This window comes from Podarcis gaigeae, assembly GCF_964106915.1.
Source record: "Podarcis gaigeae genome assembly, chromosome: 13".
NCBI lineage: Eukaryota > Metazoa > Chordata > Lepidosauria > Squamata > Lacertidae > Podarcis > Podarcis gaigeae.
Window position 1 is genome coordinate 19356995 of NC_139689.1, and position 13333 is coordinate 19370327.

The 13333-nt window shown below is 47.3% G+C and overlaps 1 protein-coding gene across 1 annotated transcript; it reads left to right on the plus strand.

The window, feature by feature from the left end:
• The first annotated feature begins 744 nt into the window (after positions 1–744).
• On the plus strand, positions 745–12826 carry MYADM (myeloid associated differentiation marker). The gene is made up of 2 exons (XM_083707827.1): positions 745–1217; positions 9736–12826. Exon 2 carries the CDS (start codon positions 9747–9749, stop codon positions 10650–10652), a length of 906 nt encoding a protein of 301 aa, XP_083563953.1. The 5' UTR covers positions 745–1217; positions 9736–9746; the 3' UTR covers positions 10653–12826.
• Positions 12827–13333: the final 507 nt, after the last annotated feature.

The following is a 13333-nucleotide window of genomic DNA, read 5'->3' on the forward strand; positions in this document are numbered from 1 at the left end:
ATTATGCATATGTAACTGATGGAATTCACTGCCGCAGGATCTGAGGCGGACGTGCCACTGGCTTAGATAGAAGGAAAAGATTCACTACAGAGGGGGGATTTGAACGTGGTCCTCCCTATCACACCGATCTCTCAGTCTGCCTCTGCAGAGAAGCTCTTTTGGTAGCGGGTGCGGATGCAAAGGGGAAGGGGCTACTGCCTTATGCTTTCCTGACCTTGGGTGCATCTGTTTTAGAAGCATCTGTTTATATAGATCTTTGGACTATGCATGCACCCTGCATTTAAAGCACACACGCCCCAGAAGGAATCCTGGGAACTGTGGTTTGAAGGTGATGGGAATTGTAGCGTGGCGAGGGGTCCTCCAGCCTTTCGCACGCCTGGATCTGGTAGACGAAGTTTCCTCTCGGTACTTCTGTCTCCACGGTCTGCTGGGTGTCGGGGGCTTTCGCCGCCGGCTAAATCATTCCGGTGTTAAAGGCAGAGGATCAGGACACGTTTTTTAAAAAAAAAAAGTGGGGGGAAGAAAGCAGGGAAATGCTATCTCTGCGTCTCGCGTCCCCAGTTGGCTTACGGAACTCACTGCCACGTGATTAAAGCAAAATGCAGGGAGGGCTGGATCTCTCGACCGCGCGGGATAAATGAAACCTCCATGGCTAGGCGCAGCGTGCGTGCAAAACGCCTGTTGCTTTGAGCGCCGGGCGCGCAACAAGCCTCCAGGCCCTACTGCTGCTGCTGAACCAGCGCCTTGCACGCATCTGGCTGGCCGCTTTGAGTAATGAGTAGCCGGGTCGAGAACCGTGAATCGTTTCTGTCTGAGTCAGCGGGGGGGACGGACCCTCCTTGCGGGTGCGGTGGTGTGTGTATCGTTGTGTACTTTTTGGCTCCCGGCAACAGCAATAACACAAAGTCCACTCTCCGCCTTCCCGGGTCTTCTCCCCTCAACCTCCACCGCCTTCTCCTCCTCGCCGCTCCCGCCTCCTCTACTACCTCCCTGTCTCCGCCCACGGCCCACCCTCTCCCAGCCTCCTGCCTGCCTGTCTGTGTGTGGGGTGGGGGACTCGCCCCACCCCTCTCTCCTCCTGTCCCAGCCACGAGTCCCTCGTCTTGCCGTTTTCCCGTGATCAGACCAGAGCATCTTCTCCCAGCCTCGGTTGCTGCAACGTGCGTGCCCACCTTCAGGCTACCTTCCAGACGTGCACTCTCCACCCCGCTCTGGAAGTAAGTCGCTTCTTCAGGAAAGAAAAGTCTTGGGTGCTGGAGGGAGGGAGGCGGGCTGCTGCGCTGGGGGCGAAGGGGTTCGAGCCAGAATTCCTGGGTTCTCTGTAGGAGAAAGGGAAGGATACAGTGAAGAGAGAGAGAGAGAGAGTTGGGGAGCCGAGAGGAGGTTTCAGAGGGTTAAAACTAGGAGGGGGAGGGAGAATCGGGGAACCCGCCCGGATTCCTGGTTCATTAGAAAAGTCCGTGGGAAGTTAAACCCAAGAAGCGCTGGGAGCCAGAATATTGGGGAGAGTGGGTGGCTGGGAGCTTACTGGATTTCCCGAGGAATGGTGTATTCCAGCTTCTGCCAACTTGGGAAAAGGGCGTGACCGCCGTGAGATTTCCTTAGGATGCTGCTCTGTTTATGAACTTTTTGTGCATCACCATTTTTGGGGCACCACACCATGCCAATAACACCTCTCCCTCTTGATTTTTTATTTTTTTAAGTGATCCACTTACTGTTTGTCGAAACAAACAAACAAACAAACAAAAATTCCTTCCCGTAGCACCTTAGAGACCAACTAAGTTTGTTACTGGTATGAGCTTTCGTGTGCATGCACACTTCTTCAGATACACTGAAGCAGAAGTCACCAGACCCTTCTATATAGTTTTGAGGGGTAGGTGTGGCCGACTTGGAACTTAATGGGATTTGATTGATACCTCTGATTCCACTTCCTCATTCCCTTAAAAATAGTAGCAATAATAGAAACAATGGAATGCCTTGTGAACCTAATTTTGGCAGCTGTTTGTGTGTAGGGATGCCAGGGCAGGGCATGTTGGCCTGGGTGTGTTCTGGAAGGTGTGACTATCGGTAAGAACAACAACAAGACTTTTAAGGTGCCACAGGGCTCTGACAGTGAAACGCAGTTCGCACCAGAAACACTTCAGGGACAAAATAAAATAAACCATTAAAGGAGAAGCCTGGCAACTAAATATACGCAAGTCCGTGCAGAAGGGGAGGGTCAGTACCTCTGGTGGGGGGTTTGCCGTGCTCCTTCTGGGGTAGTTTGTCCACCTTTGTTGCCAGAAGGCTTTTAGTCTATTATTAGCAAGGGAAGAAACCAAAGAGAACCATGGTTGTCTCTCTGGAACGCATGCAGGAAATTATCCCTGAGAGGTTGCAATTCCGAATACTCAAAAGCAAACCCCACTGGTCGCGGTGGGGCTTGTTTCTGCACAAACTGTATCAGATACGTCTCTATAATTCCCAGGTTTGTCCATGGGGTGTGGCCACAATGGGAGTGTTTGCATTTCTCAAGATGGAAGTCATGTTTCACAGCGTCTGTGTGCTATATATGTCATGCATGATGCGTACAGCAGGCTGGCTGATTTCCCTCGATTGATAGCGTATGCCATTTTGGGGGGGGGGAATACATGTGTGATGTGCATTTGTGACAGTACTGCGTGCTTTGCAGTGTGAGAGAGCATGCCTCAGAGTGTGCGATGCATTTTTGTAAAGGAGACTTCACAAAAGCCTGCAGGCTGTTTTAATGCACAGTGACTTTTCTAGCCAGTGAATGCCTCTGTTAGCTACTTGTGGCACATACTGAAGACCTGTAGCTCCACTTACACGCTTTAGTGCAAAAAAAAACCACCGCCTGGACTGACAGATTTTGGAACTAACTTTCTAAAATATTAACCTTTGGTTTTCTTCCATTCTTCTCCAGTTGCATGGAAAGATTCCTTTGTCAAATCCGGTGTCTTGATTTGCTGATCAATAAATCATCATGTTTGGAAAGTTATAGGATGAAATGTTTAGAATATCTCCTGGCTGTTAATACTTAAAAAGGAGAGATTCCTAGAGTCTTATTTATGTAAACCTTGAATCACCCCCCATCCCATACCCTCTTGATCTCTTTCATCTCATTAGATGCCTCGCCCAGAGAATCCCAAACTCCCAACCTTGCCTTCCCATTATACTCTCATCCCGCTCACGGATTTTGAGTTTTTCCGGACAATCTGGTCATGAAGACCCTAGCTCTTTATTTTCCTTGGGTGGCACCTCTCCTACAGCTCGACCATTTTCCAGCCTCCTTATCTGAAGTGGGCATGAGTGTGTGTGGGGGGGTGGCTGTTCTTCTGCCACATGTTTAGTTCCCTACCTTGGGCATTTCCTCCTTGTATGCTCAAGGTTTCTAGCTAAGAGTTAGCTAATACTTTCTTGATAATGATCTGTGTCGCTTAGTGGAACCGCAGAGCCATTTCTTCAGAGAGCCTTTTTAGTAGCATTAAAGAGCTGTGTGAGGTTGCATCATGCTTCATTGCATATAGATAATGGATCATGTGAAGTTTTGCCTTAAATCGGGGGTGGGGATCCTTAGGCATAAAGGTGAAATGTGTCCCTCAAGCATGGCCATAGCCAGCGGGAGCAGCTGCCCCCCCCCCCCGAATCAAGTAAATCAATAAAAATACTTAACTAAATGAGGTTCTGCCCTCCCCCCAACATAAATTCTGACCACGCCCATGCCCTCAAGTCTTCTCAGTCTGGTCCTCAAGGCTCTCTTGAGGCCACACCTTTCTTCTCAGTCTGCTCTCCACACCAGTCCTCCTCAAATGCTTTTTTGCCTGTCTTGAGATGTGTTCTTGAGGTGTACTAGTCCCTTTTACTTGCTTGGACGGGGAAGCTGGAAATGTCCTGCTTTGCATGCCTGGAATGTAGCCTAGTTTTCACATCCCTGAGCATCACATCCCTTTTTCTGACCACACCCATCATTGGGATGCGGCCCCAGGGAGCTTCTCCTTGCGATAGTGTGGCCCTCGGCTGAGAGAGGCTCCTCAACCCTGCTTGAAAACACTCCTTCTTTCATGGATTTTGAGGGCAGCCTTAAGTAACCTGCTGCCCTCTCAGCTGCCTCACATTTGCCAAATGGAGATTATAATCCGGTTCTTGTTCTTGGAAGAGCCTTCCACAGCACTGCTGAGGTGCTTTAGTATTTTTAGCTGCATAAATCAGCTGATGGGGGACTCAGTGTGTGATGGGCATGAGCTGCCTATGCCCACTCTTTGGGCACAGCCGCCAGCGACATGCAACCCCCAGAAACATTGCAATAAGGCGATGCAGCCTTCAGCATAAAAAAAAGATTAGCCACTCCCTGTTGTCCATGTGATGATAATGTAAAGAGCTCTGGGCACTCTTCCCTCTTTAAAGCCTTGAAAGCTGTAGTGGTGGATTTTGATAATGCTCTTGGAATAATTTGGGACTGTGAATAGTCACTTAGTTCATATGCACGGGGGAATAATATGGAATCTACTTTTTCAGGTTGCAGGTAGGGAGTAACATCTTAGGCTGCTTCTTTGGATGTGTTCTTGAGGTCCTCTGAAATGGTCCTCTGCACACAGTAAACCAGCCTGCTAGGGTTAAACTCTCCACAAGGCATTAGTTTTCTAAATGCAAGGAATGCAGGGTGTGTGTGGCAGTGGCAGGTCCTTCCTTGCAGCCTGAAGTGGCAGTGTCCAAGAAAGGTCCCCACCCCCTTGATTCTGCTGTTATGTATAAACTGGACCTGTGCATTACTGCTGGAAAACCGGGCAGGAAAGTGTCACAGGAACTGGTCCTCTCTCTTAATTCCCTGCCCCTCACTTCTTTGGTCTCTTCCCCCAAATAACTGACATAGCTGCATTTGTCTGGGCAGGCTGGTTAGATTTTACTGGGCAACCCTACTTTTGTGGCACGACTTGCACAACTGCTTTGATTACCCCTTTGCCCAATCAGTGACCCAAATGCGAAGAGGGTGGGTAGCTCAGAAGAGGTTCTTGCGACATGCCAGGCAGGGTTTCAAATGCCTTTTTATTGTCGCCTCTCTACTTCCACAGCTGCTTCCCTTCTCTTTCTGCCATTCCCTCCTTCCACCTCTTCGCCCACCCAAACCAGCATCTTGGCTAAAGGGACTCTGGCTTCCAAAACACAAACAAGGAAAGGAAGTTGTAGCTGCTGATGGAGGCGGCGTGGTGGTAGTGGGGGGGGGGGAACTGTCCTCCGCTTCTAAAAGGGAGGGAAGGGAATTGTGATTTTTTGAGAGATGGCCCAGAAGGAAGACAGAGGAGATGGCTGTGAGCCCAGCCAGAGCATTCCCTCCTCCATTCCAGCTGGGAAGCAGCGCATGATTGAAACCAAATGTCCAACTTTGGGTAAAGCGGGATTTTCTCCTGGCCTTATATGGATAACAGTGCAAATGGCTCCCACCTCCCCACCCCCCACCTCCAGGCAAATATCTCTGCCTGCTGGCCTTGCCTGGGCCCTTGCAGGAAATCCAGATGAGGAAGTGTCTTCCCCTGACGAAAGGCCAAGAGCAGTTCTGCCTTTGTCTGACAGACACACAGAGAGAATGTTGCTCCCAACGCCTCTAACCTAATTTTAACCCAGCTGAGATGCTTTTCCAGACCCCCCTCCCCTAGGAATTCCCATCTACTCTCGCCCAGTTGTTTGGAAGTCACAGTTAGGACTGACCACTTTTTGCTTTGCCAAAAAAGAGGAAATGAAAAGAAATGCATTGCTAAAAATGGGATAAAAGGAAATGGTGCAGGTTTGCATAAGATTTGCATATACAGTGGTACCTCGGGTTACATACACTTCAGGTTACAGACGCTTCAGGTTACAGACTCCACTAACCCAGAAATAGTGCCTCCGGTTAAGAACTTTGCTTCAGGGGAACAAAAATCATGCAGCAGCGGGAGGCCCCATTAGCTAAAGTGGTGCTTCAGGTTAAGAACAGTTTCAGGTTAAGAACGGACCTCCAGAATGAATTAAGTACTTAACCCAAGGTACCACTGTACTGGCTATTTACTGATTTGTACATCTTGTTACAAAACATTGATATCCCAGCTTTCCTCCTAGGAGCTTAAGGTGGTGTGCACGGTTTCTCTCCCCCCTCCCCCCACTTTCCAATTACATCCTCCCCACCACCCTGTGAGGTAGGCTGGTCTGAGAGATGTCTTGCCCTAGTGGGAAACGCTGTGGCCAGGTTGAGCTCCTGTGTGTTCTGCTAAGTCTGCTGTCCAGATGCTCACTGTTGATTTTTTTAAAGAAATGAATTTTTGCATTGCATTTATTCTATTTTTATACGTGTTTATTTATATCATTATCTTTAAACCAGACAGAGAGGACTTCTTCTGTAAAGCAGGATACCTGGTTATGCCTGCATAACACCACTCTTAGTGGTTAAGGACCACGTGGGATGCCCTCAGTGGCAAAGGCTGGGTTAGCCACCCCACCCCATCTTTTTGATGCTAATTTATTATTTGTTTATGTTTATATATATTATTTATTTAAGCTCATTTATTTTAAAACATTTATATGCCACCCTTTGCCATGGTAGATTTCAGGGTGATGTGCAAAATCTAAAAGCTGAGCAATTCAATAATAATAAAAACAGGCGAAAGAGCAGGAAGCCAGGGGAGAAAACCTCAAAAAGGGACTAATGCTAACATTTCAGATGCCTGGGTACATAATAATCTTTCTGCCTGGCACCTAAAGGATACTGGTGTTGATGCCAGGCTACTTTATAGCCTTTTTTCTTCTTCCAAGGGAGAAGGAAAATAAATTCTTATCCCTTAAAACATATCCCTATGGTAACGTTCTGTGTGTTTTGTTCCCATCTCAGTAAGCTTATGTTTGATCCCTAAAATTTAGGAAGAACTTCTCCTAAGTCCTTTGTAGCTAGACTTAACTGAAACAGGCTGAGGTACCAAGTGGGATACCAGTATGTTTAGCCCCACGAGAGACAAGGGGAGACAACAGAATCCTCCTTCCTCTGCATTGCAGTCATGATCCAAATTATCTTCATATCCTGTGGCTGCATTAGCTATTTTTCAAACAAACTCAGGCGATGCAACCATGCCTCCCCCCATCGTCTTGTTTTGTCTTCAGGAGAACTTAACATTGAAGTAGTTTAAAAATAAATAAGAGTTATCTCGCTCTCTAACAACATGTCTGTGGTCTATAAAGATTCTGGGTTTTGTTTTTTTAAAAAAAATACATCGCCCCACTTTTCATTTTTATAATTTAAGTACAGTTTGCCATGCTTTCACATCAGCTTGTATTTTTTTCAAGAGACATGCAAAGATTTATACACATCTGTTGTGAGCGTTTTTGTATGCCATTTTACCCAAACAGACTTTTTTTTTGCATATTGTTTTCATTTATATAAGCAATTTCTGTACATTTTTCTCTAATGCAATCTTTGTACGCTTTCCTTTTTATATGGTTATTTTTGGACCGGCGTTGCAAAATTAAGAGAAACATGAATTTCGAAAGATAGCTGTGCTCTGGTTTGTATATTTGTTTGGAGGAAGTGTGAATGCAGTGAAGCAAATGTATCTCCCCCATGCAAGAGTAAAATCACACCCACACCCACACCTTTGCTCTCTAGGATCTGACCATTTTTCCAAAATCGTTCTGGGGGACTTGAAAATGCAGTGGTTTTAAACCTGTCCTTCCTCTGAGAGAGTTCAGGATTAGGTATGTTGTCCTCCCCACCCTTTTATCCTTCACAACAACCCTGTGAGGTAGGTTAGACTGCAGGACTTTGACTTGCCAAGTGTTACTTTAGTATACGGTACTTCTTGGATGAGTGAGGATTTGAACCTGGTTCTCACTGATCTTAGGCCAGCATTTTAACTGTGGCACCACACGAGTCGTCTGAAGGGCAGTGCTGTTGGCGTAATGGGTTCTGGAGTAGTCTTGGGACCCCCAACAAACGCATTGCTGAAGGCAAGCCCCTTTCCTAATAGCACACAATCACTAAGGGAGATTAGAAAGTCAGTTGGTGGGAAAGGCATGCTCTTTAACCATGCTAATTGGGAGTAGGAGAACAGGATGATTAAAACTCTTACATTATTTTGAGGGTGTGTGCTTGAATTCCTGCCTGGGGAAGTGTCTTAAGTCAGTGGTGGAGTAGCCATTTGAGGTGGCTTCTGGGTAAAAGGTTAAAGGTAAATGGACACCTGATCATTAGGTCCAGTCGTGGCCGACTCTGGGGTTGCGGCGCTCATCTCACTTTATTGGCCTAGGGAGCCGGCGTACAGGTTCCGGGTCATTTGGCCAGCATGACTAAGCCGCTTCTGGTGAACCAGAGCAGCGCATGGAAACGCCGTTTACCTTCCTGTCGGAGCGGTACCTATTTGTCTACTTGCACTTTGATGTGCTTTCAAACTGCTAGGTTGGCAGGAGCAGGGACCGAGCAACGGGAGCTCACCCCGTCGCGGGGATTCGAACTGCCGACCTTCTGATCGGCAAGTCCTAGGCTCTGTGGTTTAACCCACAGCGCCACCCACGTCCCCATGAGGTGAATTGGAGGTGGCTTCTGGGTACACCACTGTATGTATATGAGAGAGAGAGAGAGGCTGCGCCCAGCCTCTGCAAGCCTCGCCATGCCTGTGCACTGCTGACCCCTGTTGCGATTGCTGCTAACTTTCAAACGCGCCAGCAGAATTGGCACAGGCAGCACAATGATGGAAACGATAAGACCGTGCAGCAAGAGCGACTACCTCTTTGAGGTGCTTCCTGTTGCACTTCCTGTGGTGATGCTCCGGATGTGAGAGGACCCACCTTTTGGTAGACCCCTTGCACTCTTCCCCCACATCTGCTTCCTCATTGCTCATGCGTTGCTAAACAGTTTTGTTGTCCTGGCAACAACCATGCTGATAAACCCCCCAGCATTATTTTATACCACAAGCGTTTCCTACCTCAACCTTATTGAGGTCACTTCTTTCTTGCTGTAGGCGAGTGGTGGTTCTGAGGCTTGCAATATCTGGCCAGGCATCTGATACCGATCTGGATTCTCTGAAGTCAGCTCAGATATCTCCTGCGAACACTGGTGGATCACAATTTGTGTCTGGCATCATATATCCAGCTGCCATTGTTTATTTTGATAGACTCTAGGCACCTATTTAAAGGTGTTCATCTCTCATTAATATTTATTCCATGGCAAGAGCAAAACTGTTGCTCTCTGCTTTGTGGGGGTTACCTTGGTTTCTATCATGAGAGAGGGGCAGTAACACTGCTGGGAACATACATGTCACAGATTGGGTAACAGGACGAGACAGGTATGTATTGCAGTTATATCCTATCCTTACTCCAAGGAGCTCAGGAATGGTGCATGTGGTCCTCTTCCCAGGTTTTTTATTTTTATTAGACTCTTGTGGGCCCAAGTTTACTCAGTGAGTGGGGATTTGAACCTGCGTCTCCCCGGACCTAGTCTGACACTCTAACCACTACACCACACTGGCTTTCCGAGAGACAGCAACATTGAAGGCAGAGAGGGGGAGCCAGTGGCCCTCCAGATGTTGTAGGGATCCAGACAGGGATGGAAGTGATGGGAGCCATACCCAGCAACATCTGGAGGGCCACAGGTTCCTCAAACCTGAACTAACGTGAATCAGTTTGTGTAATGAGATACTTTCCAGATCATCACCCTGACTACTGGGCCATGAACTGCTCCATCGTAATCTTACATTGTGTGTTTTGCATTCTTTCCCCTAGATATTTGCACGATGCCGGTAACCCGCTCAAAGTCCGTGGGCAACACCTCCGCCTTGACCTCTCAGCTGGGCATTGTCCGTCTGCTGGAGGTCCTCTTCACGTGTGTCACCTTCAGCCTGGTGGTCCACATCGACAAGTGGCATAGTCGCAATGGCGACTGGTGCATGTTCTCGTGGTGCGCTTCCTTCGCCATCACTATTGTCATCTTGGTGGTGGAGTTTGCCGGCCTCCAGCACCGCATGCCAGTTTCCTGGAAGAACTTCCCCATCACATTCGCCATGTATGCCACCTTGATGTGCCTCTCGGCTTCCATCATCTACCCGGTCACCTACATTCAGAACCAAAATCCCTCCCGCAGAGAACGTCCGTACCTCATTTCTGCCACTGTGTTCTCATGCCTCTCCTTCTTGGCATACTCCACAGAGGTTGGCATAACCAAAGCCAAACCAGGAGAAGTCACTGGCTACATGGCCACTGTCCCTGGGCTGCTCAAGGTGGTGGAGACCTTTATTGCCTGCATCATCTTCGTCTTCATCAGCGATCCGGTTTCCTACGATAAACCAGAAGGTCTCCAGTGGTGCATGGCTGTCTACTGCATCTGTTTCATCCTCTCGCTGTTGGTCATCATCCTCTGCATTGGCGAATGCACTGGCTGGCTGCCGTGTCCGTTCAACAAGTTCCTCAGTGGCTATACGCTCTTGGCTGTGCTCATGTACGCAACAGCCACCATCATCTGGCCCATCTATAAGTTCGACAGCAAGCATGATGGCAGTTCGTCTCGACCCCGTTTTTGCAGTTCAACCACAATGTGTGACTGGGACAAGCTTGTTGCTATAGCTGTCCTGACAGCCATCAATCTCCTGGTGTATGTGGCTGACCTGGTGTATTCCGCACGGCTGATATTCATCCAAGGGTAGAGAACAGCTGGTGGCAACGCGGGTCAGGACAGAGAAGGTCAAGAAGGAGGGAGGATGTAAAGAGATGGGGAAGGGGAGCAGAAGGGGAAAGCAAAGGCATCTTTTAAGCACTGCCTTCCCATCTTTTTCCATGCTCCCACCCTCTTCTTTTTTGCTTTTGTCTCTTCCACTCTTTTCTTCCATTTTTCTTTCTTTCCATTAATCTTTTCACATTTTTACATTCCTCCTTCCCAGTTAAACTTTTTTGGTTTTGCCTTGTGCTCGTCACTTGTTGCACGCTCGATCTTTTCTCCACCCCCGCTGTTTGCACAAGTGTGTCAGTTTCAAAACCTCACACGCTTCACGTTTCCCATGCTCATTCTGCCCCCTTCATTCCCTGCCCTTTGCACAAGCATTGTTTCCTTTTTGCATGCTTGTCCTTTGCCACTCCCTGTACATTTGCAAGGCGTGGCTAGCTAAGAGCTCCAATATTCAGGGTTTTGAGGGTGGTTCTGTTTGTTTTCTAATGGTGGTACTGGAGGTGCACATCCCTGTGAGGGGGGAATTGCACTGGGGGCATTATCCTTGATTGAAGGAGATTGCCAGAATATTCCCATGTTGGTCCCCGGCCAGATGTTTTTATATGAACACAAGACCTTCCTGCATTCTTCTTGCACAGTTCATAGACACCTCTTTCTTTTCCACTGCATGCATGCTCCTTCACCAGCCACGAAATCTTCCACCTTCATGGCTGCTTCCTGTCCAGGCTGCCAGCTTGCATTTCTGATAGTTGCATGGGTGTGTGTGAGAGTTTGTAGGGAGAGAGGACCCTGGCTTACTCAAATGTGTATAACCAGCATCTTCTTTTCAACAGGCAAGGGGATCCTGGTTCGGGGCTCAGAGGGCCTTACCTTAAAAGTGCCGGAGCCTTGAGAGAACAGACCTCTCTGCTTGCAGACAGGAAGGGTTGAGAGACCTCTCCTTTCATTAACATATTTGCCTGGCAGTTTAAAAAAAGAAAAGTTTTTGATGAGCCTTAAAGGCATTGTCTCACTTTGCAAGATGTCACTTGGGGGCTGTTGGCTGCTAATGAACACAGATGCCTGAAAGGTAGTTGAGATGTGCTTGAAGAGGTCTCTGAAACAAAGGGGCAATTTGCTGCATGTGGCTTATGTCAGAACGCACAGGAGCTGCACAGAAGCAGGGCTGCAGGGCTAGTTCTCCAGAAGTTGCCTCTGCCACCTCCATGGAGAGTTTATTCTATGGTTTATTCTTATTGATGTCTGGGGAGTAAAGACTTCTGATCCTGCTTGGTGAGAGATTAAGGGCAATTTGCTTGCTTCTGGTTGACGGTTTTTGGTGACAGAAAGACACACCGTTCTCAAAAGTGCTTGTGTGTGAGCTGTTTACCATCGCAGTGCCTTGAATCTCTAAAAGGGACTTCACTCCTCTGCATTCAGAAGTTGCCTCTAGTTGCCTTTAGCAAAATAAGCAGTATTTTCTTGGAGGTTGAAAGCAAAATGACTCTATTGGGGGGGCTTAAAGCCAACAATTTGCTATCCTGAAAAACAGCATCTATGCTGTAAAAGCGCCTTTAATTATTCACCTAAGGATTAAAAATCCTTGCCTGCATTGTTCTTAAAAGCAAAACATTACACTTAGGGCAATATTCTTCCTGAAAAATAAGCTTGCTTAATTATTATTTTTTTACACTTCTTTGAAAACTGCCTTCTATTGAGTGCCTAATAATCTGCTTTAAGTGTTCTTGCTGAAAAAAAATAGCAAGATATTCTTATGGGGGGGGGGGTGGATAGAAAAATTGAACATACATGTTCAGTGGAGTGTTAAATATGTTATTTTGCCTCTGTTTTGGTTGCTGAACCAGTATTTAAAAAGAGAATATATACCAGGGGACACATCCTTCAGCCTAAAAAGACAACAACGTTCTCTTCCCTTCTGCTCAGCACTAGAGTTTAGTTTCATGTACTTAAAAGAAATGAATTTACAATATTATTTTCATAATTTGCCTTTTTTATACTTCTAGATGTCATATAGCATAGAGACAGAAATATAGGCTCTCCCTGCTCCATTTCACCCTAACTGCGGTGCTCTTGTTTGTGAATGTGTGGGTTGTTTTTTTTTTTTAATGCAAGTAAATATATGTGTATAAAATAAAGGAGCAATGATATAATAAACAGTGGCGATTTCCCTTTCTTTTGTGTCTGCAAAGAAGCTCACAATACATTCAGAAATTTAGAGTTGGAGCAACTGGGGGAGGGGGGAACCACCACCACCAGGTGGGTCTGTCTTCAGAGTTATATGGTGAAGCCTGTGTTGTTAGAGTGTTTGAACGGGCACCTTGGAGACCAGGGTTCAAATCCTCCCTTGGCCATAAAGCTCACTGGGAGACCTTGGACCAGTCACTCCCTCTCAGCTGAATCCACCTCACAGGATTGCCTTACATGGTTTTCCTCCCCTTTTCAACTTCACAACAACCCTCTGAGGTAAGCCAAGAGATTTCATCTGGTGTGGATTTTCCTAAACCCACTACACCTTTACAAACGTTGGCTCCCAATACATTTCTGAGCACAATTCAAAGTGTTGGTGCTGACCTTTAAAGCCCTAAATGGCTTCGGCCCAGTATTTCTGAAGGAGCATCTCCACCCGCATCGTTCAGCCCAGACACTGAGGTCCAGCTCTGA

Excerpts from the sequence above, each read along its gene's own strand:
- MYADM (XM_083707827.1), top strand. The coding sequence starts at position 9,747 with ATGCCGGTAACCCGCTCAAAGTCCGTGGGCAACACCTCCGCCTTGACC.